Genomic DNA, 18,251 nt, shown 5'->3' with positions numbered 1-18,251 from the left:
GGAATGGATGCTAAGAGAAGATTGTATAAAGGGATGATTGTTCCAGCAGCACTATATGGGGGTAGAAACATAGAACATAAGAGAGGAGTTTAAATGTGTTTGAGATGAAATGTCTGAGAAGGATGGTAGGGGTTGCTAGGCTGGATAGAGTGAGAAACGAGGAGAACAGGGGTGGAAGGGAAGATGGTGTTGATGGAAGAGTATTGGGATTGTTTGGACACATGGAGGGAATGAATGGGGAAAGATCAGTAAAAGAAGTGTGGAAGGCAGAGGTAGATAGAATGAGCATGGGAGGGGGCAACCAAGGATGGGATGGGTGGAGGGGTGTTGAGAAACAGGAGGATGTCTGTTGAGGAAGGAAAGGAGGGGACAGAAGATGGGGGTGAGTGGGGAGTGGTGTATGGATGATGCTGTGATGCATGGGAGTGGTTATGTGTGAATGATATTTTGACATAGCCTGAAGGGATTTCTCCACATCTTTTCTTTTTCTGCATGAGGGGGCAGGTTCGCTGATTAAATGAAGTGGCCTTGCTGTGGATGTGCCATGTCTTGCAGCATTGCCTCTGACTCAGGGTAATGGGCAAAATACAAGGATGACCTATCCTCCAGGAGGAGCCAATAAAAAGAGGGAGGAAGGGAGGGGTGGTGAATGGGAGTGGAGCATGTGGGGATGAAATGGGTGTGAGAGCAATTATGCCTTTTGACTTTGGCTACCTCCTTTGTAAGGGGGAAAAAGCCCTTGATATATCTATGTATACAGGAAAGGAGCAAAACTCACTCAGTCCCGTCTCCTATTCTATATATATATATTTTTTTTTTCAGTTATACCTAACCTCAAATTAATGTATTTACCTAGTTGTATTATACGGGAAGGGGAGCTATGCTCGTGGTGACCCATTTTTGTATCTCGCAAGATTAAGTTTGTTCTTAAATTCTTGTATTGTGTTTGCACACACTATTTTTTCATCAAATTTTTTCCATATACTTATAATCCTGTGTGGGAAGCTGTTCTTTTTCAGGTCTCTTCTGTAGTTATCCTTTTTGAGTTTCATTGCATGTCCTCTTGTTTTTCCTCTGTCCCACTTTAATAAGTCCTCTCTATCAAGGCATTCTTTTCCTTTCATAATTTTGTAGATGGTTAGTAGGTCCCCTTGTTCTCTTCTTTGTTCCAGGGTTGGTAATTCCAGTTTGGCCAGTCTTTGGTTATATGTTAGGTTTGAAAGTGCTGGGGCCATCTTTGTCATTGCTCTTTGTATTCTTTCTAATTTTATATTCTTTTTTTTTTACTGGGTGACCATAGCACTGCATATTCCAGTTTTTGCCTTATCAGTGTTTGTAATATTTTCTTAATCATTTCCTTATCCAGGTATTTAAAGGCCACATTTATTGATCTCAACAAATTGTATGTTTCTCCAACTATTTTATATGTTTATCTGGCAACATGTCTTTGGTGATTATTACTCCTAGGTCCCTTTCAGAATTTATTTTCTTTACTTCTATTCCATCAATTTTATACTGTCCTGATATTCTCTTCTTACTGTTCCAATTGTGTGTGTGTGTGTTTACCTAATTGTATTCACCCATGATACTATACAAGAAAGATTCAATGCTCCAAATTTGTGTATGATTCTGTGGTATGCCGGGGTCACCAGTTGTTTTGTTGAAGGCCAGTAGGTTATAAATGAGTCCAGTTGAGATTGGAAGTTGTTTATTTGAATGATAATTAACAAAAAAAGGAAGAGATAAAGAGGCCTGTAAATGCATGTACAAATGAAGTACAGGCAGACAGTGCAACTCATACCAAATTTATTACTACTTTAACTTCAGTGTACATAATACATATATCAAATTTTTTACAAGTTACAATACCAGGGAACTGTGGTAACTCACCCAATAGTTTATACCTCAATGGTATAGAGAGGAGGACTGACTTGACTGTTCCCAATATGAGAGCCATCAACTCTGTTTGTTACATTACAAACAAAAGCTGCAAAACGGCATTCACTTACAGTTATACTCTCAATCCTTAGCACTGTATTTGTATTTGCTATTTTGCCCATTTGCCAATGATTAATCAGCAAATAATACTAATTCAATGTTTTGGTGATTTGTGAAGCAACCGGATGTGTAGCAAGCATTCTGTACTCAGACAGTGATTAAGATTTTGCTAGTTTTTCATTGGATCACTTCACAACATTTTTCAGGTGTTTGCAGCAGCTTTAATATTCAATTAGACATGATGATTTTAGTATAAGAACATCATCACCAGTAGACTCTTAAAGAAGCTAAGAAAATATAATGGGAATTTCCCCGATTGATCATGGCTGTTTTACACCATGTGAGCAATCATAAACTACCAAATTGACTGGGACCGAACTAGTGTTCAAGTCTAGTTGTGGTTTTAGGAAGATGATCATTGAATCTGCCATTATTTAAGAATATCCTAATAGCAACATCTCTGAAGGACACGATCTTTAGACATTTCACATTTGCAGATAGTGGCAGATAGTAATGGGATGGTTTGGACACATGGAATGAGTGAAGAAAGACTTGTAAAAGAAATGTGGGAGAGGTGGATGGATTGAACCTGAGGGAATGACCAAGGATGAAATGGATAGATGGGATGAAGGGGCATTGTGATTTAAAAGTACCAATATTGATTTAAATACAGAGCATAACGTGCATGTTGGAATAAATGTTGGACTCCAATGATATCACAGATTGATCACCCGAATGTATGTTCGTGTGTGTGTTTTGTTAGATTTTTTCATGGAGATGTACAATTGTCATGTCTACTTACGGACCCAGTAACAGGCACATTTATATATAAAACAGTAACACAATCATGCGACTGAATGGACACCCTGTCTGCGTAATATGCACCAGTTCATAGACGCATATGTGTATACAGATACACATCTCACCAAGGAGGACAGAGCGAAATCAATGTCAGAGTACATATCAAATAATGAAGGATTGCACTCCCGCACAAGAAAAGATAGAGAAAAAAGCTAGTCTATGACATCCTGACATTCTAGGTAAAGCAGGGAAAAAAAAAAGTCTTAACTAGTCCAATACATAATCTAGGTAATTCAGAGAGGGAAGCAGAAAAAAAATCTTTACTAGTCTAAATCGTATCCTAAGTAATTCAGACAGAAAAAAAGTAGAACGACTTAACTACCCTAGGTAATACAGAGACAAACAGAAAAAGAAAGAGAAAAATAGAAACGTTTTAGTTAGTCTAAGAGATATCCTAGACAAGGATGGCGCATCTCTGATGAAAATCACCGTGCTCTCTCTTTGAATGAAGGTTTGGACCTAACTAGTCTAAGTAATTCAGAGAAAGTAGGAAAAAGAAATGTCGTAATTAGTCTAAGAGATACCCTAGGCAAGAACAGCGCATCTATTCGAATCACCGTGCTTTCTATTAAAATCGAGGTTTGGCCTTAAAGAGGGCCTAGTGAGTTAGCTGGTCGGCAGGAAAATCAAGGCAGATATGGATACTTTAGGTGGAGTGAGGGTGTGATGCATGTTGCCTTTCCCTCCGCTTCCCTCTCTTCTTTCATATCCCTCCACTCTGTTTCAGAGAGAAACAAAAAGAGAAAGAGAAAAGTCTTAATTAGTCTGAGATATCCTAGGCAAGGATGGTGCATCTCTAATAAGAAACACCGTGCTCTCTTTTTGAATGAATGTTTGGCCCTAAAGAGGAAAACATCTTAACTTGTCTAGGTAATTCAGAAAAAGCAGGAAAAAGAAAGAAACATCTTAACAAGTCTAAGAGATATCCGAGGCAAGGACAGCGCATCTATAATAAGAATCACTGTGCTCTCTTTTGTAATTGAGGTTTGGCTCTAAAGAGGGCCTCGTTGAAGTGGGCGAAGAACAGACTGAAGATCTGGATGCATGATAGATTTCTTGCCTTTTCTGTTGTGACCTGCAGGGAAACAAAATAAAATCAGACTAAAAATGGGGTATCATTGCTTGTGATATCACGTGCAAAAATCGTGGAAGTACAACATATTATGCACTTCGATTATTTTTATTGATACATCTCTTGAAAATATGTTAAAAGCAGTAAAGAATATACATTGGATACTCACCTTTAATATCTGTCAATCAGAAGTAGCAATCTGTTGAATGGTCCTTTGGCTCCATCCAGACCACTGGAACGCCAAAGATGAGGCCAGGCCCGTTTGTCTTTGACCCAGGCAGAAAAGGGAACTTGCGCACCTGACACAACATATGTGAGGTGCCCAGCGTTTGCCCAGGTCACCCACTTTACATCCAAAGTACAGCTCGCCAAGTTTCTTTACATGTTGAGTCAACTGTCTCTTGCATTGCCTTAATGTAACTGACCCACATGTATAACAAAAACTGTCTGGCGAATGTTTGCATTCTCTAGTCATTTTAGCTGTGATTCCTGTAAAGAAAAAAAACATGTGAAAAATTATATATATGGTAACAGCAACAAAGATATTAAATAAAAAGGTAAAAAAGAAGCATTTATAGTAAGCAACAAAAAATATCCATCAGTGTCTTTACGTAAGTACGATGGTAATTTACGAGAAACTGGAGGATCGCAGAAAGAAACGGATGTTATATTCGTGATCTACGAAAAAAAAATGTCCCTCGAAAAGGACATTCTCATTTCCGTTTTTTTTTTTTTTATTTTTTTTTCCTTGTTATACAATGTTATAGGTGGATGCGACGAGGGCTAAAAAATATAGACCCTAATTCGATTTTGTCGATAAAAAGAATAAAGCACCCTCACACAAAAAAAGAAAGAAAGAAAAACGAAAAGAGTGTTTCGTTGTAATGATTTGTGTAAATATATGTTGTATGTATCAACAACAGCAGCCAGCAGCAAGTCCATCAACATCAAGAAGAAAAAGAAGAGGAAGAAGAAAAAGAAGAAGACCAGAAACAACAACAATAACAAGAACAAGTCCAATAACAAGAGCAAGCACGAGGACAGAAATAAGAACAGCAACAGAAACAATAACATAGGCACCTAGTACTATTAACAGTAGCAAGAAGAACAAGATCAATAACAACAGCAGAAGTAGAAATATAATGTTAATATCAAAAGTTTAACTTTTAACAATTGGAACGACAGGAATTACAACAACGAAAGGAAGACGAAGAAGAATGTGAAGAAGAAAAATGCGAAGAAGTAGAAGAAAAAGAAGAAGAAGAAGGATGCGAAGAAGAATAAGAAGAAGGATGCGAAGAAGAAGAAGAAGAATGCAAAGAAGGAGAAGAAGAAGAAGAAGAAGAAGAAGAAGAATGTGAAGAAGAAGAAGAATGTGAAGAAGAAGAAGAAGAAGAAGAATGAAAAGAAGAAGAATGCGAAGAAGTAGGAGGAGGAGAGGAAGAATGCGAAGAATGCGAAGAAGAAGAATGCGAAGAAGAAGAAGTATGTGAAGAAGAAGAAGAGGAAAAAGAAGAAGAATGCAAAGAAGAAGAAGAAGAATGGAAAGAAGAAAAATGCGAAGAAGAAGAAGAAGTAGGTGGAGGAGGAGGAGAGGAAGAATGCAAAGAAGAAGAATTGGAGGAAGAAGAAGAATGCAAAGAAGAAGAAGAAGAGGAAAAAGAAGAAGAATGCAAAGAAGAAGAAAAATAATGGAAAGAAGAAGAATGCGAAGAAGAAGAAGAAGCAGGAGGAGGAGGAGGAGGAGAGGAAGAAGAAGAAGAATGCGAAGAAGAAGAATTGGAGGAAGAAGAAGAATGCGAAGAAGAAGAAGAATGTGAAGAAGAAGAAGAATGGAAAGAAGAAGAATGCGAAGAAGAAGAAGAAGAAGTAGGAGGAGGAGGAGAGGAAGAAGAAGTAGAATGTGAAGAAGAAGAATTGGAGGAAGAAGAAGAATGCGAAGAAGGAGAAGAAAAAGAAGAGGAAGAAGAAGAAGAAAGAAGAACCATGATAATATATATAAACCTTCTACTACTACTACTACCACCACCACCGTGTCTCTTACTTCCACTAACTACAGTAATCACTAATCTCTGTTCTTAGGTCTTCCTGTCGGCGTGTGAGGATCCTGACCAGGCCGGAGCAGAATTTGGGCGACGTTTTCGAAAAGAGCACGACTTCCCGAAGAAGCCCAGGACGGGGCTCGGGAAGGTCCTCTTCGCCGAAGGTGACAACCCGGCGAAGAAGGAAGAACATGACGGGCCAAGGAGGAAAGAAAGGCCACGCCGCTCTTGAGACCCCAAAGGAGGGGCTCCACTTCGAGGCACAGCGAGATCACGACGCCCGAAGAGAGACGCCCTCAGGACAAGAATGGGTTGGGCCTCCGGAATCTTAAAGGACCTCGCTGTCTCCGAAGTATGCCCTTTTTTTATTTTACGTCCACGCCGCAGCCGGCTCAGTGTTGGGACTCCTTGTGGGAGTATGGATTGGCATTCTGGCCCCAGAACAACTCTGTACTGACGGAGGCACGAACCTAGTGAGTGGGGAAATGACCGCTTTCCTCAGGAGATGGGGCGCCATGGAGCAGTGGGGACGAGGGTGAACATGGAACCATAGTTCTGGGTTCGAGTCCTGAACATATGAGAAGAAACAAAGTCTGGTCCGACTAATAGGGCATAAGGTATTGAACTACCTCCGCCCGACAAATAGGGTTTCATTGAAGGACTTCCTCTGGGCCCCCCGGTCTACTGCCATGTAGTGGCGACTTTTGGCCGCTGCTCCATGGCGCATTGGGCAAGGGGGTGAACATGGAACCATAGTTCTGGGTTCGAGTCCTGAACATATGAGAAGAATATATATATCCATACTCCCATGAGGAGCCCCAACACCGAATTGGTTAGGACGTGGACGAAAAATAAAGGTCATACTTCGGAGACAGCGAGGTTTTTGACCTTTGAACGTTGCCACGACTGGGCCAGCCGGTTCCGTCCCTCAAGGGCACCTCGAGGTCTTATGAGGATCCGGGGATCCACGAGACTAGCCCAACTCATTCTTGTCCTGAGGTGTGAATATATGTTGTGTGTGTAAACAACAGCAGCCAGCAAGAAGAAGAAGAAGAATTCGAAGAAGAATAATTCGAAGAAGAGGAATTCGAAGAAGAAGAAGAATTCGAAGAAGATGAACAAGAAGAATTCGAAGAAGAAGAATTCGAAAAAGAGGAATTCGAAGAAGAAGAAGAATTCGAAGAAGAAAAAGAATTCGAAGAAAAAGAAGAAGAGGAAGAATTCGAAGAAGAAGAAGGAGAAGTAGAAGAAGAATTCGAATAAGAATTTGAAGAAGAAAAATTCGAAGAAGAAGAAGAATTCGAAGAAGAAGAAGAATTCGAAGAAGAAGAAGAATTCGAAGAAGAAGAAGAATTCGAAGAAGAAGAATTCGAAAAAGAAGAATTCGAAGAAGAATTCGAAGAAAAAGAAGAATTCGAAGAAGAAGAAGAATTCGAAGAAGAGGAAGTGTGTGTGTGTGTGTCTTTGGATCGCGTGTTGGACTCGTGATCGACAGCTATCTCCCTCCCGGAATAGAGCTCAGAGATCGTGTGACCGATCTATGTGTAATGCTGTGACCTTACACGAACACACACACCCAACTCCACTCCCACGAGAGTTGGAGTAACGACTCGATGCGCAGCGATACTGAAATTATTTCAGCCCTGGGCAAGATTCGTACCCGGACCGCCGTAGTGACAGTCGGGGACATTACCAACTGCGCCACCGTATGTGTGTGTGTGTGTGTATGTATGTGTGTGTGCGCGTGTGTGTATGTATGTATATATATGTGTGTGTTTGTGTGCGCGTATGAGTGTGCGTGTGTGTCTATGTGTGTCTGTATATGAACATGTCCATATATATAATGATTTACGTGATTATGCAATGCAATCTCTATTTGGTGTCGTCGAGCACTTTAAGTCGGTTATTGTTCTTGTATTATTTTTCGACCAAGGGCAGTGGACAGGATACAGGGATGATCCGTCATCCAGGAGGTGCCAAGATAAGAGGGAGGGAGGAGGGTGGAGGGGAGTGGAATATATAGGAAATGGAATGGGTGGGAGTGGTTTCTATGCCTTTTTCTTTGTGGCTACCCCCCATGTAGGGGGAAAAAGCCTTTGGTATATGTATGTATGTATGTATTATTTTTCGATAGAATTCGGACTTCAAGAAGGATCTCGACGTCTTTGTTACCAATCGCTTTCAGAAAAATAAGGAAGTACTATTTGTATAAATTTGTATCAAATCGGTAACCTCTCCGTGAGACTCGGTCAAGCCCAGTGAACGTCACCTCCGGCTTCATGACCCTATGGCGCGTTATCCTCGTTGTTGATCGCTCTCACAGGTCGGTCCTCGTAGCGAACACACGATTTTTTATCGAGGTGTTCAAGACCCTTTTCAAGATGGGGGTCGACTCCAAGCAGAATGAAACCTGCTAGCATACATACATACATATATACATACATACGTACATATATACATACATACGTTGTATCTTGAAATTGTGAATCGTCTGAGTTGCTCGTGTCATCGCTTGGTAGTTCATTTGAGGGCGGCTGTGGTACAGGAATATCACTTGAACGTCGAAGTGGGCGAAGAGCAGACAGAAGATTTGGATACATGATAGATTTCTTGCCTTTTCTTTTGCGACCTGCAAGGAAACAAAATAAAATCAGACTAAAAATGGGGTATCATTGCTTGTGATATCACGTGCAAAAATCGTGGAAGTACAACATATTATGCACTTCGATCATTTTTATTGATACATCTCTTGAAAATATGTTAAAAGCAGTAAAGAATACGCATTGGATACCCACCTTTAATATCTGTTAATCAGAAGTAGCAATCTGTTGAATGGTCCTTTGGCTCCCTCCAGACCACTGGTACGCCAAAGATGAGGCCAGCCAGGCCCTTTGCCTTTGAACCAGGCAGAAAAGGGAACTTGCACATCTGACACAACATATGTGAGGTGCCCAGCGTTTGTCCAGGTCACCCTCTTTACATCCAAAGCACAGCTCACCAACTCTACATGTTGAGTCAACTGTCTCTTGCATTGCCTTAATGTAACTGACCCACATATATAACAAAAACTGTCTGGCGAATGTTTGCATTCTCTTGTCATTTTAGCTGTGATTCCTGTAAAGAAAAAACACTTATAAGAAAATTGATATAAATGGTAACATACATACATATACCAAGGCTTTTTCTCCCTTACAAGGGGGGTAGCCAAAAAGAAAAAGGCACAAAATCAATCCCACCCATTCCACCCCTGAATACACTCCACACCCCTCCACCCTCCCTCTTATCTTAGCACCTCCTGAATGACGGGTCATCCCTGCACCTTGTTCACTGCCCTGGGTCAGGAGCAGTGTCGCAAGACACAGCACATCCACAGCAAGGCCGCTTCATTAAATCGGCGACCCCCCCTCTCCGTCCCCCCATTGCATAAAATGAGAGCTGTCAAGAGTTTTTATGAGAATAGTAGAGCTTGTGTCAGGATTGGAAATGGAGAGAGTGAGTGGTTCGAGGTAAAGGTGGGACTTCATCAAGGATGCGTTATGTCGCCCTGGCTGTTCAACTTATACATGGATGGGGTGGTGCGAGAGGTAAATGCAAGTAGTGGGCAAGGGATTGGAGATGGTCAAAGAAAATGGAGAAAAGTGGGAGGTGAGCCAGCTGTTGTTTGCAGACGACACTGCGCTTGTGGCAGGATCGGAGGAGGGATTGAGGAAGTTGGTGGCAGAGTTTGGGAGAGTATGTGATAGAAGAAAGCTAAAGATAAATGTGGGTAAAAGTAAGGTGATGAGATGTACAAGGGGTGAAAGTGGCAGTAGACTGGAAGTGAGCATTAAGGGAGAGCGACTGGAGGAAGTGGATAGTTTTAGATACTTGGGTGCAAATGTGGCAGGGAAAGGTGGAGTGAAAGTGGAAGTAGAATGTAGATTGAGAGAAGCGAGTAAATGCCTTGGTGGATTAAAGAGTGTAATGAGGAATAGACATTTGGGAATGGATGCTAATAGGAGACTGTATGAAGGAGTGATTGTGCCAACAGCACTGTATGGGGCAGAAACATGGAACATAAGAGAAGAAGAGAGAAGTAGTTTGAATGTGTTTGAGATGAGGTGTCTGAGAAGTATGATGGGGGTTACTAGGCTGGATAGAGTGAGAAATGAGGAGGTGCGGAGGAGAACAGGGGTGGAAAAGGAGCTGGGAGATAGGGTTGATGAAAGAATATTAGGATGGTTTGGACACATGGAAAGAATGAGTGAAGAAAGACTAGTAAAAGAGGTGTGGAAGGCAGATGTGGAGGGAGTGAACATGAGGGGACGTCCAAGGATGAGGTGGATGGATGGGGTGAAGGGGGCTTTGGGGAAGAGGGGAATGTCTGTTGAGGAAGGACGGGAGAGGACAGAAGACAGGGGTGAATGGAGAATGGTTGTATATGGATGATGTGATAGCATGAGGTGGAATGGGCGGGTGGATGGGGGGTGAGGTAGTATGTGTGAGCAAAATTTGACGCATCCCGAAGGGATTTCTCCCCGTCCTCTCATTTAAATGGTAACAGCAACAAAAATATTAAATAAAAAAAGTAAAAAAGAAGCATTTATAGTAAGCAACAAAAAATATCCATGTGTCTTTACGTAAGTACGATGGTAATTTACGAGAAACTGGAGGATCGCAGAAAGAAACGGATGTTATATTCGTGATCTACGAAAAAAAAAAATGCCCCTCAAAAAGGACATTCTCATTTCCGTTTTTTAATTTTTTTATTTTATTTTTTCCTTGTTATAGGTGGATACGACGAGGGCTAAATAAATATAGACCCTAATTCGATTTTGTCGATAAAAAGAATAAAGCATCCTCTCACAAAAAAGAAAAACGAAGAGAGTTTCGTTGTAATGATTTGTGTAAATATATGTTGTATGTGTCAACAACAGGAGCCAACAACAACAACAACAACAACAACAACATCAAGAAGAAAAAGAAGAAGAAGAAGAGGAAGAAGAAAAAGAAGAAGACCAGAAACAATAACAAAAACAAGTCCAATAACAACAGTAAGCACAAGGACAGAAATAAGAACAGCAACAGAAACAATAACGGTAGCTATTACTAATACCAGTAGCAAGAAGAACAAGATCAATAACAACAGCAGAAGTAGAAATATGATATTAATATCAAAAGTTTAACTTTTAACAATTGGAACGACAGGAATTACAACAACGAAAGGAAGACGAAGAAGAATGTGAAGAAGAATACGAAGAATACGAAGAAGAAGAATTAGTAGAAGAAGAAGAGTGCGAAGAAGAAGAAAAAGAAGAAGAAGAAGAATGCGAAGAAGAAGAAGAAGAAGGAGGAGGAGGAGAAGAAGAAGAAAAAGAAGAAGAATGCGAAGAAGAAGGAGTAGAAGAAGAAGAAGAAGGAGGAGGAGAAGAAGAAGAAGAAGAATGCGAAGAAGGAGTAGAAGAAGAAGAAGAAGGAGGAGGAGGAGAAGAAGAAGAAGAATGCGAAGAAGTAGAAGAAAATGCGAAGAAGAAGAAGAAGAAGAATGCGAAGAAGAGGAAGAAGGAGAAGAAGAAGAAGAAGAAGAATGCGAAGAAGAAGAAGAAGCTTCAAGAAGAAGAAGAAGAAGAAGAAGAACCATGATAATAGAAATAACACTTCTACTACTACTACCACCTTGTGTCTTACTTCCACTAACTACAGTAATAACTAATTTCTGTTCCTAGGTCTTCCTGTTGGCGTGTGAGGATCCTGACCAGGCCGGAGGAGAATTTGGGCGACGTTTTCGAAAAGAGCACGACTTCCCGAAGAAGCCCAGGACGAGGCTCGGGAAGGTCCTCTTCGCCGAAGGTGACAACATCATAAGTCTCCTGTAAGAGAGAATTGAGCAATGGATTGATTTAATGTTAGACTAAAATGTCTTAAAAATGTTGAAAAGAGCAAATTCTCGATAGTGATTTATAAGTATTATTATTTTAATGTAATAAAATTGTATGGTTATAAGTGTATGAATGTCCTTTAACTTGTACTTTGAATGTTTGGACTTCTTCCCTTGTGAAGTTTGAGCATTACATGTGAAAAACTTCAGAAATATTGCCGAGCGCTGCTAAATATCTTTGAGTAATTAATTTTAAATGAACAAGTTGGCCCTCTATACAATTCTTTCAAATGAGCCCAAAACATTAGTAAATAAAAAGATGCCTGAAAAAAATTAGTCTTATAGTGAAAGAAAAGAAGTACTGTAGCTACTAGTTAACTTGTATGTTTTGAAAATAGTAGTTGTTGCCTTGAGTATATTTGTAATATTTTTTGCATGTGTTTGCTTTCTGTTAGGGTGCTTTCTGCTGAGGATTTAGTATGTGGGCATTAGGTCAAGTTTGTGTACTATTTTATAATGTGATTAGTGTGATGCACTGTTCACATGGCAGCTGGTGCTGCTCATGCGAATTTGACTCGTACTGACAGGTTGTCTTTTATTAACTCTCCCAAATCTTTCTCCTTATGAGGACCACAATGGAAATAAGCATACATGCTTTTTTGTGTTATCCTCAGCAAATGTAATTGTCATTTCAAACTATGTGTTCTTTTCATTATCTGCACTTCATGTATATTGATTCAATGAATGCGCGAGTGGTTACCACTTATGATGTACTGGTATAAATTTTATGTAATTTTTTAGCTTAGCTAGTTATGGTATTGTCAATTATTTATTGTTATTCATGTCTATATTATGTTATATTACTCTTGTGTTAACTCGTATGTAAACTGTCGGAAATAGATGTAGTCACTAAGAATGGTGACAATCGGCAACTGACTCAGGAGAAGTCACTGCGCCCCAGCTTCAAGGCGTGGGGTTCTCTCTTTCGCTCTCACTTTCCAACCCTCGAACAAAGCAGATTTCTAATCTGCTCTCCCATCGCTACCCTAGGGTAGCGTGGTAACGTATTTTGTATATTAAGTTGGGGGTAGAAAAAAGCCCAGATGGTATCGGTACAACCTTGCAGGTGAAGGATAATATTGGACCCAGGCTTCTTATGTCAACCTCGCCGTGCACTGTGCCAAACTCTCATGCTAGGCTAAGTTTTGGCCAAATCGGTCACCTGCCAATTTTCGGCAAAATTCATGGGTCTCTTTGAAAAAAAAAATCCATTTCGGGTCATTTTGGTCACCTGCCCCGATTTACCCACCATCTCAAAGCGGTCAGGGCTCCTGTGGGGTTCACTTGGACACCGCTCAGGCCAACAGTTGGACCTTTTCTCCCATTTTTCACTTTTGGGCCTCTGGCGCCCGTACTGTTGGCTTGAGCAGTGTCCAAGTGGACCCCACAGGAGCCCTGACCGCCCTCGACCTGTGGGTGAGATGATGGGTAGATTGGAGCAGGTGACCAAAATGACCCCTCAAAATCGGTAGGTGTCCGATTTGGCCCTAACTGAGCCCAGAGGAAGAGAGTCGGCCACAGTGGACGGCGAGGTAGACGTGAGGAGCCTGGACCCAATGGCGTGGCTGTCGCATTCCTCCAAATTTGGGCCTTTTCTCCGATTTTCCCTTTTGGGATTCTGGCGCCCGTAGTGTTGGCTTGAGCAGTGTCCAAGTGGACACCACAGGAGCCCTGACCGGCCGCGACCTGGGGGTGAGATGGTGGGTAGATTAGAATAGGTGACTAACATGACCCCTCAAAATTTGCAAGGATTTTGGCCAAAATCGACAGGTACCCGATTTGGCCCTAACTTAGCCCTGAGGGAGAGAGCCGGCCACAGTGGACGGCGAGGTAGACACGAGGAGCCTGACCAAGGGCGTGGCTGAGGCACCCCTCCAAATTTGGGCCTTTTCTCCCATTTTTCACTTTTGGGCCTCTATCGCCCGTACTGTTTGCTTGAGCGATGTCCAAGTGGACCCCACAGGAACCCTGACCAGCCGCGACCTGTGGGTGAGATGATGGGTAGATTGGAGCAGGTGACCAAGATGACCCCTCAAAATCGGCAGTTGCCCGATTTGGCCCTAACAGCCCAGAGGGAGAGGGTGGGCCACAGTGGACCCCTCCAAATTTGGGCCTTTTCTCCCATTTTTCACTTTTGGGCCTCTGGCGCCCGTACTGTTGGCTTGAGCGGTGTCCAAGTGGACATTATAGTAGCCCTGACCAGCCGTGACCTGTCGATGCGATGGTGTGTACATTGGAGCAGGTGACCAAAATTACCCCTCAAAATCTGCAAGGGTATCCATGGATTTTAGCCAAAATCGTAGGTGCCCGATTTGGCCCTAACTTAGCCCAAAGGAAAAAGTCGGCCACAGTGGACGGCGAGGTAGGCGCGAGGAGCCTGGGCCCAAGAGCGTGGCTGTGACACCCCTCCAAATTTGGGCCTTTTCTCCTATTTTTCACTTTTGGGCCTCTGGCGCCCGTGTAACTAGTGAGCTGTTACTGGGCTAGTGACACAGGGAGAGATTGACAGTCGGTTTAGGTTAGGTACTTTATTGAAAGGACACTGGAATACACACATAAACGCATGTTGGCAGGGCCGAGTCTGAAAGAATACTGACCGTGACCTGACCGCACACACCTTTAAGTACCCTCGGGGCGTACCGAAAAGTAGCGTCCCTCAGGCTGGGGCAGGGTTGCTGGGCGTAGCCCGGAATTGTGTTTTTGGTAGCCTACAAATATATTACAAGAGTATTATGGCCGTAGCCCAAACATACATGCTCTGACGCATAAGGCTAGTTGTCCTTACACTTTCTCCCAAGAGGCTGCTCACCACATGCCTCAATATGTTCTTGTGGGGGACTGTTCACCACACCAGTACTGTTGGCTTGAGCGGTGTCCAAGTGGACCCCACAGGAGTCCTGACCAGCCGAGACCTGTGGGTGAGATGTTGAGTAGATTGGAGCAGGTAACCAAAATGCCCCCTCAAAATCTGCAAGGGGGCCCATGGATTTTGGCTAAAATCGGCAGGTGCCACATAGGACGGCGAGGTAGACGCGAGGAGCCTGGGCCCAAGGGTGTGGCTGTGGCACCCCTCCAAATTTGGGCCTTTTCTCCCATTTATCACTTTTGGGCCTCTGGCGCCCTTACTGTTGGTTTGAGCGGTGTCCAAGTGCCCACAGGAGCCCTGACCAGCCGCCACCTGTGGGTGAGATGGTGGGTAGATTGGAGTAGGTGACCAAAACGGCCCCTCAAAATCTGCAAGGGTTTTGCCCATTGATTTTAGCCAAAATCGGCAGGTGCCCGATTTGGCCCTAATTTACCCCAGAGGGAGAGAGTCAGCCACAGTGGACAGGGAGGTAGGCGCGAGGAGCCTGGGCCCAAGGGCGTGGCTGTGGCACCCCTGTGGTGAACAGTCCCCCATATGTACGTCTATGCGACATTTTGGCTTATAGTATGGTCGCTGCAGAAATGGGATGGACAAGGTATGTATATGTGGTGTAGAAACAGCTGGCCTTCGGCCTTGTTTTACTATTGTGTAGGTTAAGTCCATATTACGCCTGTAGTACAGGCATTTGTCTCCTCATGAAAGCACAACCTAGGCCCTGCCAAGCCATGTTTCAGTGAGGCTGGGTCCTTTGCTACTGTAGCGTACGCAAGATGTGTATATAAGGAGCCAGGCTTTGGTCTCCATGGGCAGTTCTCTATAGCACTTGTACTCAGCGGTGCTCGTCCTCAGACCCACGCGGTTACTTTGCGGTCGGGCACGCCTCGGAGTCTGAGCGCCGACCCAGCCTAGGTCGACACTCGCACTAACTAGATAAAATCCAGCAACCCACTCGAGCTTCATTCACTTCCTCATCACCATAGTCCAAGTAACATATATGCCTTGTTACATTAGTAACCCCCTCCCCCCCCGGGAGTTTTGACGCGCTACGACCGACAACGACTATCAGCTGCACCCTACACACCACTAACGTCACCCCGACGAGGAGGTTATCGCTTCCACTGACGTCCCTCATGACCGCTTCCTCACTCGACGTCACGACCTCCCCTTCGCTCGATGTCACGACCGCCTCTTCGCTCGGCATCATGACCGCCCCTTCGCTCGACGTCACGACCGCCTCTTTGCTCGACGTAATGATCGCCTCTTCGCTCGACGTCACGATCGCTATAAATCGACGTAACGACCGCCTCCTCGCTCGACGTCACGATCGATGCAAATCGACGTCGCTACTTCAGGGAAGCCACCGCTTCCAACATTTGCTGTCTGCACCGCCTCCAGGGAGTTTGCGCTTCCACTGACGTCCCTCATGGCCTCTCCCCCGCATTGGACGTCACGAGCGACGCAGATCGACGCCGCTACTTCAGTGAAGCCACCGCTTTCAAAATTTGCTGTCTGCGCCATCTCCAGGGAGATCCCATTTCCACTGACGTCGCTCAAGGCCCCTTCCCCGCACTAGATGTCACGATCGTCGCAGATCGACATCACTATTTCAATGATGTCGCCACCGCTACCAACGACGCCCAGCCCCACTAACGCCAGGCACGACCTCTTACGCACACTGGACGTCACGATCGACTAAGAACAACGTCGCTACTTCAGAGAAGCTACCGCTTCCGCCAGCGCCGCCAAAGGGTTTCCGCCTCCACTGACGTCACAGGAGCGCTGACCAGCCGCGACCTCTGGGTAAGAAGGCGGGTAGATTGGAGGAGGTGACCAAAAGCAGAAGGCGACCGATTTGGCCCTAATTTAGCCAAAAGGGAGAGAGTCGACCACAGTGGACGGCGAAGTATACACGAGGAGCAAGGGCCCAAGGGCGTGGCTGTGGCACCCCTCCAAATTTGGGCCTTTTCTCCCATTTTTTACTTTTGGGCCTCTGACGCCCGTACTGTTGGCTTGAGCGGTGTCCAAGTGGACCCCGCAAGAGCCCTGACCAGGTGCTACCTATGGATGAAATGGAGGGTAAATCGGAGTAAATGACCAAAATGACCGAAATCCCTCCATGAATTTTGCCTAAAATCTGAAGGTGACCGATTAGATCCAAACTTACCCCACAGGGAGAGAGTCGAACACAGTGCACAACAAGCTAGACATGAGCAGCCTGAGCCCAAGGACGTGGCGGTAGCAACCCTCCAAAGTTGTGCCTTTTTCCCAGTATTGACTTTTGGGCCTCTGGCACCCATACCGTCGGCCTAAGTGGTGTCAAATTGAACTCCACGGCAACCCTGGCCGCACTCAACCTGTGGGTGAGATGGCGGGTAAATCGGAGCAGGTGACCATAATAACCCAAAATCCAAAAAATCTCAAAGGACCCCATGAATTTTGCCGAAAATCCTAAGGTAACCGATTTAATCCAAACTTGCCTCACAGGGAGAGAGTCGGACACAGTGCACAGCAAGGTAGACATGAGCAGCCTGAGCCCAAGGACGTGGCGGTAGCAACCCTCCAAATCTGGGCCTTTTAACCCAGTATTGACTTCTGGGCCTCTGGCACCCATACCGTCGGCCTAAGTGGTGTCAAATTGAACTCCACGGCAACCCTGGCCGCACTCAACCTGTGGGTGAGATGGCGGGTAAATCGGAGCAGGTGACCATGATAACCCAAAATCCAAAAAATCTCAAAGGACCCCATGAATTTTGCCGAAAATCAGAGGGAGACCGATTTGATACAAACTTGCCCCACAGGGAGAGAATCGGACACAGTGCACAGCAAGGTAGACATGAGCAGCCTGAGCCCAAGGACGTGGCAGTAAGAACCCTCCAAAGTTGTGCCTTTTAACCCAGTATTGACTTCTGGGCCTCTGGCACCCATACCGTCGGCCTAAGTGGTATCAAATTGAACTCCACGGCAACCCTGGCCTCACTCAACCTATGGGTGAGATGGCGGGTAAATCGGAGCAGGTGACCATAATAACCCAAAATCCAAAAAATCTCAAAGGAGGAACCCCATGACTTCTGCCGAAAATCCGAAGGTGACCGATTTGATCCAAACTTGCCCCACAGGGAGAGAGTCGGACACAGTGCAAAGCAAGGTAGACATGAGCAGCCTAAGTCCAAGGACATGGCGGTAGCAACCCTCCAAAGTTGTGCCTTTTAACCCAGTATTGACTTTTGGGCCTGTTGCACCCATACCGTCGGCCTAAGTGGTGTCAAATTGAAATCCACGGCAACCCTGGCCGCACTCAACCTGTGGGTGAGATGGCGGGTAAATCGGAGCAGGTGACCATAATAACCCATAATCCAAAAAATCTCAAAGGAGTAAACCCCATGAATTTTCCCGAAAATCCGAAGGTGACCGATTTGATCCAAACTTGCCCCACAGGGAGAGAGTCGGACACAGTGCACAGCAAGGTAGACATGATCAGCCTGAGCCCAAAGACGT

The 18,251-nt window shown here is 44.2% G+C and overlaps 1 protein-coding gene across 5 annotated transcripts; it reads right to left on the bottom strand.

Moving 5' to 3' along the window:
* Positions 1–1,697: 1,697 nt before the first annotated feature.
* On the bottom strand, positions 1,698–17,082 carry LOC143020044 (uncharacterized). 5 transcript variants are annotated; one of them, XM_076176198.1, is made up of 6 exons: positions 16,921–17,065; positions 11,641–11,822; positions 8,769–9,087; positions 8,440–8,602; positions 4,101–4,420; positions 1,698–3,934 (listed from the first exon to the last, which is right to left on the bottom strand). In XM_076176198.1, the coding sequence occupies exons 4-5, from the start codon at positions 8,495–8,497 to the stop codon at positions 4,113–4,115; spliced, it is 366 nt and encodes a 121-aa protein (XP_076032313.1). In that variant the 5' UTR covers positions 8,498–8,602; positions 8,769–9,087; positions 11,641–11,822; positions 16,921–17,065; the 3' UTR covers positions 1,698–3,934; positions 4,101–4,112. The 5 variants fall into 5 exon arrangements, 4 of the variants coding, with proteins under 4 accessions (XP_076032313.1, XP_076032315.1, XP_076032314.1 ...); XR_012965878.1 differs by lacking the exon at positions 1,698–3,934 and having other exon boundaries at positions 4,093–4,420; positions 8,436–8,602; positions 16,921–17,060; XM_076176200.1 differs by lacking the exon at positions 1,698–3,934 and having other exon boundaries at positions 4,093–4,420; positions 11,709–11,822; positions 16,921–17,082.
* Between the last annotated feature and the right edge of the window lie 1,169 nt (positions 17,083–18,251).

The sequence above is a fragment of the Oratosquilla oratoria genome, chromosome 38 (genome assembly GCF_046742065.1).
Source record: "Oratosquilla oratoria isolate Oo_2021 chromosome 38, ASM4674206v1, whole genome shotgun sequence".
Taxonomy (NCBI): domain Eukaryota; kingdom Metazoa; phylum Arthropoda; class Malacostraca; order Stomatopoda; family Squillidae; genus Oratosquilla; species Oratosquilla oratoria.
Note: the sequence above shows the minus strand (reverse complement) of the source record. Positions and strands in the feature narration are given on the sequence as shown.

Excerpts from the sequence above, each read along its gene's own strand:
- LOC143020044 (XM_076176198.1), bottom strand. The coding sequence starts at position 8,497 with ATGAACTACCAAGCGATGACACGAGCAACTCAGACGATTCACAATTTC. Across the intron at positions 4,421-8,439 it reads TCACAATTTCAAGATACAAC|GAATCACAGCTAAAATGACT; the intron begins GTATGTATGTAT and ends TTTTCTTTACAG.